This window comes from Melopsittacus undulatus, chromosome 24 (assembly GCF_012275295.1).
Source record: "Melopsittacus undulatus isolate bMelUnd1 chromosome 24, bMelUnd1.mat.Z, whole genome shotgun sequence".
Lineage (NCBI taxonomy): Eukaryota > Metazoa > Chordata > Aves > Psittaciformes > Psittaculidae > Melopsittacus > Melopsittacus undulatus.
The window spans coordinates 339319-351865 of record NC_047550.1 but is presented as its reverse complement, the minus strand read 5'-3'; the positions used below and the strand labels follow the sequence as shown (position 1 = coordinate 351865).

The 12547-nt window shown below is 53.2% G+C and overlaps 1 protein-coding gene across 1 annotated transcript; it reads right to left on the bottom strand.

Annotated features, from left to right (window-relative positions):
- Positions 1–497: 497 nt before the first annotated feature.
- Positions 498–9093, bottom strand: EHD2 (EH domain containing 2). The gene is made up of 5 exons (XM_034072188.1): positions 8379–9093; positions 6769–6866; positions 3229–3641; positions 2142–2306; positions 498–1323 (listed from the first exon to the last, which is right to left on the bottom strand). Exons 1-5 carry the CDS (start codon positions 8774–8776, stop codon positions 799–801), a joined length of 1599 nt encoding a protein of 532 aa, XP_033928079.1. The 5' UTR covers positions 8777–9093; the 3' UTR covers positions 498–798.
- Between the last annotated feature and the right edge of the window lie 3454 nt (positions 9094–12547).

The following is a 12547-nucleotide window of genomic DNA, read 5'->3' as shown; positions in this document are numbered from 1 at the left end:
TTTTGGTTCCATTTCAAGCTATTTTTGTGCTATTTTCAGTGCTGCTTTTCGGCCTATTCTGTGCTTATTTTGCGCTGCTTTTGGGTCCATTTCGTGCTATTTTCGTGCTATCCTTTATTTTTGCGCTATTTTTGGTTCATTTCATGCTATTTTTGTGCTATTTTTGGTTCCATTTTCCACTATTTTTGTGCTATTTTCACGCTGCTTTTGGGGTTAGTTTAGCGCTGCTTTGGGATCCATTTCATGCAATTTTCTGCTACTTTTGGTTCCATTTCACGCTATTTTCGTGCTATTTTCAGTGCTGCTTTTCAGGCTATTCTGTGCTTATTTTGCGCTGCTTTTGGGTCCATTTCGCACTATTTTTGCGCTATTTTTGGTTCATTTCATGCTATTTTCGCACTATATTCACGCTGCTTTGGGGGTTAGTTTAGCACTGCTTTGGGGTCCATTTTGCGCTATTTTTGTGCTGGTTTTGGTTCCATTTCCTGCTACTTTCATGCTATTTTCACGCTGCTTTTGGGTCCATTTTGCGCTATTTTCGTGCTATTTTCATGCTGCTTTTGGGGTTACTTTAGCGTTCCTTTGGGGTCCATTTCAGGCAATTTTTGCACTATTTTTGGTTCAATTTCACGCTATTTTTGTGCATTTTTCACACTGCTTTTGGGTCCATTTTGCGCTATTTTCGTGCTATTTTCAGTGCTGCTTTTCGGGCTATTCTGTGCTTATTTTGCGCTGCTTTTGGTTCCATTTCACGCTATTTTTGGTTCCATTTCCTCTATTTTCTCACTATTTCCCCCTTCACTCCGCCGACCCCTTCTGCCTCCTCTTGGACGGCGGCACCAGGCGGGGGGGCAGATCCGTGGGGAGCCCCCTGCCCTCCAGCTTGGCCCCGATCAGGTGTCCGGCCAACGCGAACTCCTCAGCATCCAACATCCCATCCCGATCCACATCACTCAGCTTCCAGATCCGCCCCAGTACGGAACTGGGCAGGTTGCTGCTCACCATCCATCCCTTCGCGCGTCGCCCGCTCAGCTTGCCCCCCATTGGGGCCAACCCATAGAAGATCTCATCGTACTTGGCTTTGTCCTTCATCACTGCCCATTCGCCTTCCTCTTCCTCCTCCTCCTCCTCCGCGTGGAATGGGCCCTGCCGGGTGCCTTCGAACGCCCCCCCCTGCACGGAACCTTCCGGAGCCTCCAGCTCTTCCCGACGGAGCAGAGGCATCAGGGCCGCGATGTCCGAGGTCAGGAGCTCGTCCAGGGCCTCCAGCACCCGAGGCTTCAACACAGGCAGGCGGGAGAAGTCCTGGACCAGGAGCAGCTCCTGAGGGGGAACAGGGGCAGGAGGGTGATGGGGAGGGGGTATCAGGATATGGGAGGGGATATTGTGATAGGGGAGAGGATATCGTGATAGGGGAGGGGATATCACGATAGGGAAGGGAATATTGTGATAGGGGAGGGGATATCGTGATAGGGAAGGAGATATTGCGATAGGGAAGGGGATATCGGGATAGGGAAGGGAATATTGCGATAGGAAGGGAATATCATGATAGGGGAGGGAATATCGCGATAAGGGAGGGGAGAGAGCGATAGGGGAGGAGATATTGTGATAGGGGAGGGAATATTGTGACAGATCAGGGATAGGGCGATAGAGTGGGGAGTTGGGGTTGGGATTCCGATGGAGAGTGGGAATACCGCGATAGAGCAGGGAATATCGTGATAGAGAGCGGGGGATATCACGATAGAGCAGGGAATTGGGGTCAGGATCCCGATGGAGACTGGGAATATCTTGATAGAGAGCAGGGAATATTGTGATAGAGAGCAGGGAATATTGCGATAGAGCAGGGAATTGGGGTCGAGGTCACAATGGGGAGAGAGGAATATCACAATAGAGAGTGGGAAATTGGGGTCGGGATCCTGGTGGAGAGTGGGAATATCATGATAGAGCAGGAAATATCGCAATAGAGAGCAGGGAATATTGCGATAGAGCAAGGAATTGGGGTCAGGATCCCAATGGAGAGCAGGGAACCGTGCTTGAAAGCACAACACCCTGGCCCGTACAGGCTCAGCATCCCAATGGATACCCCCAGCAGAGGGATGAGCATCCCAATGGATACCCCAATCCCAATCCCGGTCCCACACCTGCATGCGGGCGCAGTCAGGGAAGTCTCCGGCCGGGATGTGCTGCTCCAGTTGGATGCGGCTGAAGAGCATTGGGAGCTGGGAAATGAGCTGCTTCTTCTTGGCCTCCTTCCCGAACACTGAGGGCATCTCCTTGCGCAGCCGAGCCAGGATATGGACATGGACCTGGGAATGGCAGGAGCATCCCATGGGATGGGTGGGAGCAAAGGGGGGGGGGTCAGGATCCATCCTGTCCTTGGGCTCGTCCCATTCCCAGCCCTGTTTCTGTTCCCGTCCTGTCTGCATCCCAATGACTCCTTGATGCCGTTGGATACAGGTCCATATACAAGAGATAGCGTTGAGCCCATTCCACTCACGGCCATGGCCGAGGGGTCCCACTGACCCCATTGCCCCATATCCATCCCATTGACCCCACTGAGCCATATCCATACCCAACCCATCCTATTGTCTCATACCCATCCCCATCCTTTTGCCCCCATTGCCCCATATCCATTCCATCCCATTGCCCCCCATTGCCATATATTCATCCCATCCCATTGACCCCATTGCCCCATCTCCATCCCCATCCCATTGACCCCATTTCCCCATCCCATTACCCCATCCCATTGACCCCACTGACCCACATCCATACCCAACCCATCCTATTGCCCATACCCATCCCCATCCCATTGCCCCCACTGCGCCATCCCCATGCTATTGCCCCCTATTCCCCCTCACACTGCCCCCATTACCCCATATCCATCCCCATCCCATTGCCCCATCTCCATCCTCATCCCATTGCTCCATATCCATACCCATTACCCCATCCCCATTGCCTCCATTGCCCCATCTCCATCCCCATCCCACTGCCCCCATTACCCCATCCCATTGATCCCATTGCCCCATTATCCCCATTACCCCCATTACCCCATTACCCCCATTACCCCATTGCCCCCCTTGCCTCATATCCACCCCCATCCCATTGCCCCCATTACCCCATTACCCCCATTACCCCATTACCCCCATTACCCCATTACCCCCCATTACCCCATTGCCCCCATTACCCCCATTGCCCCCCATCTCCCCCCATCACCCCATGTCCCCTGACCCTCAGCAGCCTCGCTCTCTTGACCAGGTCATTGAGCTTGCGCAGAGCCGCGTGCCGGGGCAGGCTCTGGATCTCCTGGAACAGATCCTGCTCCTCCAGCTCAAACAGGCTCCGGTTGTCGGGAATCACCAGCGGCTCCGACCAGAAGGACCCCAGGAACACCCGCAGCACTTCCGGGGTGTCAAACACCTTCCCTAAGGACCAGAGCAGGGCCCCATAGACCCGCATGAGCTGCTGGGTCTCCACAGCGTCGGCCTTGTTGAGGAGCACCCGGATCTTGTCCTCGTGGCCCTTGAGGGCCCTGATGGCTTCCGAGAACTCATCCGAGATTTCCAGCTTGTGGGAATCGAAGAGGAGGATGATGAGGTCAACGCGTTCCGCGAACCACTGAAGGACGGCTGGGAAGTCATAGCCTGGGGTGGGAATGGGGTGGGAATGGGGTGGGAATGGGATGGGATGGGGATGGGATGGGGATGGGATGGGGATGGGATGGGATGGGAATGGGATGGGGATGGGATGGGGATGGGATGGGATGGGGATGGGATGGGGATGGGATGGGATGGGGATGGGATGGGGATGGGATGGGGATGGGATGGGATGGGAATGGGATGGGGATGGGATGGGGATGGGATGGGATGGGGATGGGATGGGGAGGGGATGGGGATGGGGATGGGGATGGGATGGGGATGGGATGGGGATGGGATGGGGAATGGGGTGGGATGGGGATGGGATGGGGATGGGGATGGGATGGGGATGGGATGGGGATGGGATGGGGATGGGATGGGGATGGGATGGGGATGGGGAGGGGGAGGGGATGGGGATGGGGATGGGGAGGGGATGGGGATGGGGATGGGGATGGGATGGGATGGGGATGGGATGGGATGGGATGGGGATGGGGATGGGGATGGGGATGGGAATGGGAAGGGAAGGGGAAAAGAAAGGGAAGGGGAAGGAAAGGGAAGGGGAAGGGAAGGGGATGGGGATGGGATGGGATGGGGATGGGATGGGAATGGGGATGGGATGGGGATGGGGATGGGGATGGGATGGGAATGGCAATGGGGAGGGGATGGGGATGGGATGGGGATGGGGATGGGATGGGGTGGGAATGGGGAGGGGATGGGGATGGGGATGGGAAGGGAAGGGGAAAAGAAAGGGAAGGGGAAGGAAAGGGGATAGGGATGGGATGGGGGTGGGATGGGGAGGGGAGGGGATGGGGATGGGACAGGATGGGGATGGGGATGGGGATGGGGATGGGATGGGATGGGGATAGGAATGGGGTAGGAATGGGGTGGGAATGGGGATGGGGATGGGATGGGGATGGAGAATGGGAAGGGAAAAGAAAGGGAAAAGAAAGGGAAGGGGAATAGGAAGGTGAAGGGGAAAGGGATGGGAAGAGGAATGGGAAGGGAAATGGGATGTGTGCAGGTGGGAAGGAAAGGGATGAGCATGGGACATTCTCTCCCCATTCCCCCCTCATTCCCTCCCCATTCCAGCCCCATTCCCCCCACATTTCCCCCTATTCCTGCCCCATTTTCCCTCCTTCCCTCTCCATTCCCTCCCTATTCCGTCCCCATTCCCAGCCCATTCTGTCCTCATTCCCTCCCCTCTCCCTTATTCCTTCTCCATTCCCTCCCCATTCCCTTCCTATTCCTGCCTCTTTCCCTTCCCATTCCCATTCCCTTTTTAATCCATCCCAATTCCCCCCCCATTCCCTCCCCATTCCCTTTCCCATTCCCTTCAGTTCCTTCCCTATTCCCCCCCCATTCCCATCCCATTCCCTCCCTATTCCCACCTCTTTCCCTCCCCATTCCCAGCCCATTGTGCCCTCATTCCCTCCCCTCTCCCTTATTCCCACCCCATTCCCTCCCTCCCCATTCCCATCCCATCCCCCCCCCCCCGCAGCCAGAGAGCCTGGGAAAAGCACCAAAATAGGGAATGCTGTGATTCCCGAGCCCTGACCCAATGATCCCCCCCCTTTCCCACGGACTTCCAGCCTGGAATGGGGGGTTGGGGCTGGGTTGGGCTGGGTTTAGGGTATTTTGGGCTAGTTTTAGGTGTTTTAGGTGTTTTAGGATGGTTTAGGGCTATTTTGGGGTATTTTGGGCTGTTTTAGGGCTGTTTCAGGGTGTTTTAGGGCTGGTTTTAGGCTTTTGAAGGGGTTAGGGCTGTTTTGCATCTGTTTTAGGGTGGTTTAGGGCTGTTTTGGGGTGGTTTAGGGCCATTTTAGGACTGTTTTAGTGGTTTTGGGGCTGTTTTGGGGTGGGTTAGTGGTTTTAGGGCTGTTTTGGGGTGGTTTAGGGTGTTTTAGGGCCTTTTAAAGCCTGTTTTAGTGGTTTTGGAGCTGTTTTATGGTGTTTTAGGGCTGGTTTTAGGCTTTTGAAGGGGTTAGGGCTGTTTTGCATCTGTTTTAGGGTGGTTTAGGGCTGTTTTGGGGTGGTTTTGGGGTTGTTTTGGGCTGTTTTGGAGCTGTTTTAGTGTTTTGAGGGCTGTTTTGGGGTGTTTTAGAGCTGTTTTAGGGTGTTTTAGTGGTTTTTGGGGGCTCTTTTGGGGTGTTTTAGGCCTGTTTTGGATCAGTTTTGGGGCTATTTCCGGGTGTTTTGGCTCATTTCCCCCCCCGCTGGCAGCGCCCATTGAGTCACCCTTGGCACCGGGCCCCCCCCCCCCCCCCCCCCGCTGCTCCCCACCCTTGGCAAAGGTGCCCTGGCCCCACCCCCATCCTGACCCCCCCCCAACGCCCTTTAACCCCTTCTGCACCCCATTTACACCCAATTGCACCCCATTCACCCCCATTTTTACCCCATTTATCCCCATTTTTGCCCCTTGTTCACCCCATTTATCCTAATTTTCCCCCATTTACCCCCATTTTCCCCATTTATCTCCATCTTCCCCCATTTATCTCCATTTTCACCCCATTTACCCCCATTTATCTCAATTTTCACCCCATTTTTACCATTTTCACCCCATTTATCCCCATTTTTGCCCCTTGTTCACCCTATTTATCTCCATTTTCACCTCATTTATCCTCATTTCCCCCATTTTCCCCCCATTCCCCCCATTTTCATTCCATTCCCCCATTTTTACCTCATTTCCCCATTTCCCCCCATTTCCACCCCATTTATCCCCATTTTCACCCCATTTCCCCCTATTTATCCCCATTCCCCCCATTTATCGCCATTTTCACCCCATTACCCCCAATTTCCCCCATTTCCCCCCATTTTTCCCCTATTCCCTGCCCCCTTTAACCCCCCATCCCCTCACCCCCCTTAAACCCCATTCCCCACCCCCTCCCCTTGCCCACCCCCCTCCTCAACCCCGCCCCCTCCATAGCCACGCCCCCTCCCCATAACCCCCTCCCCTCCCTATTCCCCTCTCAGCGCCTCTGACCCCGCCCCCTCCCTCTTGACCACGCCCCATTCCCCTTGGCCCCGCCCCCTCTGTCTTAGCCCCGCCCCCCTCTGGCTTGGCCCCCGCCCTCTCTCTATTGGCCCGTCTCATTTGCATTAGCCCCGCCCCCTCGGCCTTGGCCCCGCCCCCCCTCACCTCTGCTCACGCGTTGTTTGGCCCCCGAGAGGATCCCGGGGGTGTCAATGATACTGATGCTCTCCAGGACCTGGTTCGGGAGCTGCGCGCAATGGAACCTGGGAAATGGGGGGGGGGAGGTTACAGACCCCTCCCCACCCCCAACATCACCGGGGGGGGTCGGTGGGGGGGGTAGAGAGGGGATATGGGGTGAGATAGGGGGGTTATGGGGTGATATATGGGGGGGTTTGGGGGGTTATGGGGTGAGATGGGGGTTATGGGGTGATATAGGTAGAGTTTGGGGGGTTATGGGGTGATATAAGGGGGGATATGAGGTTATATATGGGGAGTTTGGGGAAGATATGGGAGATTATGGGGTGATATGGGGGGGTATGGGGTGAGATAGCGGGGCTATGGGGTGATATGGGGGGGGTTTGGGGGTTATGGGGTGATATAGAGGAGTTTGGGGAGGATATAGGGAGGTTATGGGGTCATATAGGGGGGTTATGGGGTGATATGGGGGAGCTTGGGGGGTTATGGGGTGATATATGAGGGGTTATGGGGTGATATAGGGGGTTATGGAGAGATATAGGGGGGCTATGGGGGATATGAGGTTATATATGGGGGGGTTTGGGGAGGATATGGGGGGTAATGGGGTGATATGAAGGGGTTTGGGGGGTTATGGGGTGATATAGTGGGGTTATGGGGCATATGGGGTGATATGGGGGGGTTATGGGATAATATAGGGGGGTTATGGGGAGGTACAGAGAGGTTTAGGGGGGATATAGAGAAGTTTGGGAGCAATATAGGGGGTAATGGGGCGATATAGAGGGGTTTAGGGGGGGATACAGGGGGGTTTGGGGGCCGTATAGGGGGGTTATGGGGCAATATAGAGGGCATAGAGGGAATATGGGGTGATATAGAGGGGTTTGGGGAGGATATATGGGGGTTATGGGGAAATATACAGGGGTTTAGGGGGGATATGGGGGGTTATGGGGCAATATAGGGGGGTTTAGGGGGGTATGGGGTGATATAAAGGGGTATAGGGGGGATATAGGGGGGGTTGGGGTTGATATAGGGATCTTATGGGGAGATACAGAGGGGTTTAGGGGGGCTATGGGGCAATATAGAGGGGTTTATGGGGGATATGAGGTTCTATGGGGGTTTTGGGGCAGATATGGGGGGTTATGGGGAGATATAGAGGGTTATGGGGGAGATATGGGGTAATATGGGGGGGTTGGGGCAGATATAGGGGGGTTATGGGGAGATATAGAGGGTTATGGGGGAGATATGGGGTAATATGGGGGGGGTTGGGGCCGTTATAGGGGGGTTTGGGGCAGCTATAGGGGGGTTATGGGATAATGGGGGGGTTGTGGGCACATAGATGGGAATTAGAGCACTTTTGGGGTGACTTTGGTCAAATTTGGGCCATTTTTGGGCTTCTTTGAGCTTATTTTGGGTCTCAATTTGAGGCTTTGGGGGGGGTGGGGTCAGAATTCCCATTCCCATGGGAAAACCTGGAATCACCCTCAGGACTTCAGGTAGGGGTCAGTCAATTCCCCCCATTCCCATTGGATTGGGTGGGAAGGGAGGGGGGGGAGGGGGAATGTGACCCCCCCATTGCCTCTCACCGGTTGAGGAAAGCATTCCCGAACGGATGCAGCTTCCGGAAGGGTTTGTTGGGATCCACGACCAGCGCATTCCCGGGAATGATGCCCTCGGTGTCCCCGTGCATGATGGCCACGAAGGAGTCGGTGGTGGGCTCGGGTCCGATGCGGCTCCCGGGGATATCCTGCTCCAACAGGTACCGGATGAAGGTGGTTTTCCCTGTGGAATACTGGCCCATGACCAGGACCATGGGCTTGGTGTCGAAATCCGCCTCTTCCAAGGCCGGGGAATGGAAATCATGGAATCGACTTGCTTCTTCCAATGGGAATAACTTCTTCTTGTAGAGCTTCTTCAGCCCGGCCCGAACCGTCCCCGCTGCCTCCGGGCCCTTCTTGGCCTGCTTCTTCATCCAGCTGAACATTCCGGCCTTTGGGAATGATGGGATCGTGTTGGGAATGCTGCGGATGGTGGCTCAACGGCTTAACATTGGGGCGATGGGGGGGGGACCCCCTCCTGTGTGATCCAATGGGGTTTTCCTGCGGGATTCCAAGTTATTCCCAAGGTTTTGGGGTTGGGAAATGGGATTTGGGGGGTTTAGCGCTGGGAAAAGTGGGATTTGGGAGCTTGGATTGAGGGATGTTAAGGAAGGGACGAGCCTGTTGTGGCGTTCCCAAGTTCTGAGTGGGAACAGGGAAGCGGCCGCAGGAAAGGGATGGGGCTGTCGGATGGGGGGGGGCATAAATTGGGCTTAATTAGCATAAATTAGACCAAATTAGCATGTATTAATCATCGGGGGCGGAGTCATCCCAACGGAACACGATCCAGGGATAACGGCTCCGGGATTCCTGGGAATCCCGAGGGATCCCTATGGGAATGGGGGTGGGGGGGGGGTCCCTATGTGGGGCTCATCCCAATGGGATCAGGTCCTTCCCCCCCCCCCCCCCCCAATGGGATTTCCTGGGATTGTGGGATCCGCCCGAATTCCCCCCCCTTGGAATTTCCTGGCCACGGCCCCAGTGTGGGGCAGGCTCTGATTGGCTCCTGACCCCCCCCAGCCTCACTTTGGGGGCACGATGCGAGGCTCTGATTGGCTCCTGACCCCCCCCCCAGCCTCACTTTGGGGCACGATGCGAGGCTCTGATTGGCTCCTGACCACCCCCCCCCCCCCCCCCCACTTGTGGGTGGGAGCTGCCCCATGGGAGCAAGGCCCCTCCCTGCCCCCCCCCCCCATTGGGGCTTCATTTTAACCCTTTTAATCCCGATTTTAAGGCTTTTCCTTGGATTTTTACCGTTTTCCTTGGATTTCACCCCATTTTCACCCATCCCTCAGGATTTTGATGGGATTTTAACCGTTTTCCGGTGTTTTTAACCCGATTTTTTGCCGTTTCCCCTTGATTTTAACAGGATCGTCACCCTTTTCCCTGGATTTCCGCAATTTTCCCTGGATTTTAGCCATTTTCCATGGATTTTAACCCTTTTTGCATCATTTTACCCCAATTTTCACCAGGATCCTGCTGCTTTTAACCCCATTTTCACCATTTCCCTCTTGGTTTGGATGGGATTTTAACCTTTTTTTACCCGATTTTCTCCCTTTTTCCTGCTTTTTTTCCCCATTTTTCACCATTTTCCCGAGTTCTCAACCCAATTTTCACCATTTTACCTGATTTTTACCGGTTTACCTGGATTTTCCCCCAATTTTCACCATTTCCCCCCAATTTTCACCATTTTCCCAGGATTTCAACCACTTTTCACCATTTCCCTGAATGTGAACAAATTTCCTTGGATTTTAACCCAGTTTTCACCATTTCCCCTCGATTTTAACCCAATTTCCACAACTTTACCTGAGTTTTACCATTTTCCCTGGATTTTCCCCCATTTTCCAGCCTTTTCCTGGATTTTCACCATTTTCCCCTGGATTTCAACCAGTTTTCACCATTTCCTGGTGATTTTAACCCCATTCTCACCATTTTCCATGGATTTTAACCCAATTTTCACCATTTTCCCTGGATTTTCACCATTTTCCATGGATTTTACCCCCATTTCCAACCTTTTTCCTGGATTTTCACCATTTTCCCTGCATTTCAACCAAACTGCATCATTTCCAGGTGATTTTAACCCCATTTTCACCATTTTCCCTGGATTTTCACCATTTTCCCTGCATTGCAACAGATTTGCATCATTTCCAGGCAATTTTAACCCCATTTTCATCATTTTCCATGGATTTTCACCATTTTCCCTGCATTTCAACCATTTTTCACCATTTCCAGGTGATTTCAACCCAACTTTTACCATTTTCCATGGATTTTCACCATTTTCCCTGCATTTCAACCAATTTTCACCATTTCCAGGTGATTTCTACCCCATTTTCACCATTTTCCATGGATTTTCACCATTTTCCTTGGATTTTCACCATTTCCCCCTGGATTTCAACCAATTTTCACCATTTCCAGGTGATTTAAACCCCATTTTCACCATTTTCCATGTTTTTTTACCATTTTCCCTGGATTTTCACCATTTTCCATGGATTTTCACCAATTTTCCCTGCATTTCAACCAATTTTCACCATTTCCATGTAATTTCAACCCCATTTTCACCATTTTCCATGAAATTTCACCATTTTCCCTGGATTTTCACCATTTTCCCTGCATTTCAACCACATTCCATCATTTCCAGGTGATTTGAACCCATTTTCCATGGATTTAAACCCATTTTCCTTGGATTTCCCCCATTCCCAATGGATCCGGAGGGGGGGGAGGGGCCGAGTTTATAGAAAGCAAAAACCATTTTAATTTACAAAGTCCTAAATGTACAGAATTCCCGATAAAAAAACGCCGTTATCCACAATAAATACAAGTACAAAACTATTTATAGGATGGATCATTCGGGATACCGGGAATGGGGGGGGGGGAGGGGGGGGGGGGGTTTGGAATGATTCTGACCTTCCCCCATCCCAAAATCCCATTAAAACCAGGATTAACCCCAGTCCCGGCACCAAACCCCTCCCCCCCCCCCCCCGCAATTCCATGGATTGGGATAAGGCTGAACCTCCCCCCCCCATCGGCGCCGCATCCCATGGGATAAAGGGGGGGTCCCTATGTAAATTAAAGGGGAAGCCCCATCCTGCACCCCTATTTTGGGGGGGAATAGGGAAAAATTCCCGGTTTTCCCATTTTCCGAGGGAAAAGGTGGATTTCAGGATCCCGATGGCTGGAATAAAGCAGAATTCCCAAGCTAAGGAGCCCCCCTGGAAACCAGGATTTAATACATGTGGATATATAGGGATAAGGGAGAGATCCAACCGGGAAGCGCCAGTGGGAAAACGGGAATTGCCCCTTATTGCTGCCCGGATCCGGGAATGGGGCTGGGGAGAGACCAGGAGCTTGGGAGCGTTTTCCATATGGAAAAGGGATTCCCGAAGTCCCCATCCCAAAGCCTTTGGAAGGGAAGAAGTCAGGATGGAAGCATTGGGAAGCTCCCGGCATTCCCAAGCATTGGGATGCAGGAGGCAGTGGGAATGGGGGGGTTAAAGAGGAGGAATTGGGCGCTGGCGGTGAGCAATGGGTGAGGAATGCCGGAATGCGGCGTTCCCAAGCTCCGGAAAAGGGGGTTTATGGCTCCTGCTTGGCCTCAACTGCCTCTTCAAGCCAGAGAATTCCCACTTTTCCTTTGGAAACGTGAAGTTTGGGATCGATTTTCCCATTCCCGGGATTTGGAGGCTTTGGGATAATGGGAAAACTCCTGGAAAATGGGAAGGAAACACTGGGAAAACGCCACTTTTCCACCCATTCCAGAGCGGGATCTGCACTGTTTGAACCCCCCCAAATCCCGTTTTCCCAGTGTTTCCCATCGGGAATCTATGGATAAAGGATGGGGGAGGCTGAACTTAGTGCTTTGTATGGGAAAGTGAGGAAAAGCCTTTGGAAAACCAGTGGGAAAAGGGCCAGGCCTGCACCGGGAATGACGAATCCTTCCGGATTGGGTGTTTTTAGGGAAGGGGTGGAGAATTCCTCATTGTTTTGGTGCTTCCCCCACTTCCAACCTTTGGCTTTTCCAAAGGGATAAGCGGATCCCTATTCCCACCCCTTTTCCGTCGGGATTTGCCTCCCCCCCCTCAGCATCCAACTGTTGCTCTTCCTCCTTTCCGCACGATCCCAAACCTTGGAATAACCCCACTCCAGGCTCATTCCTATAG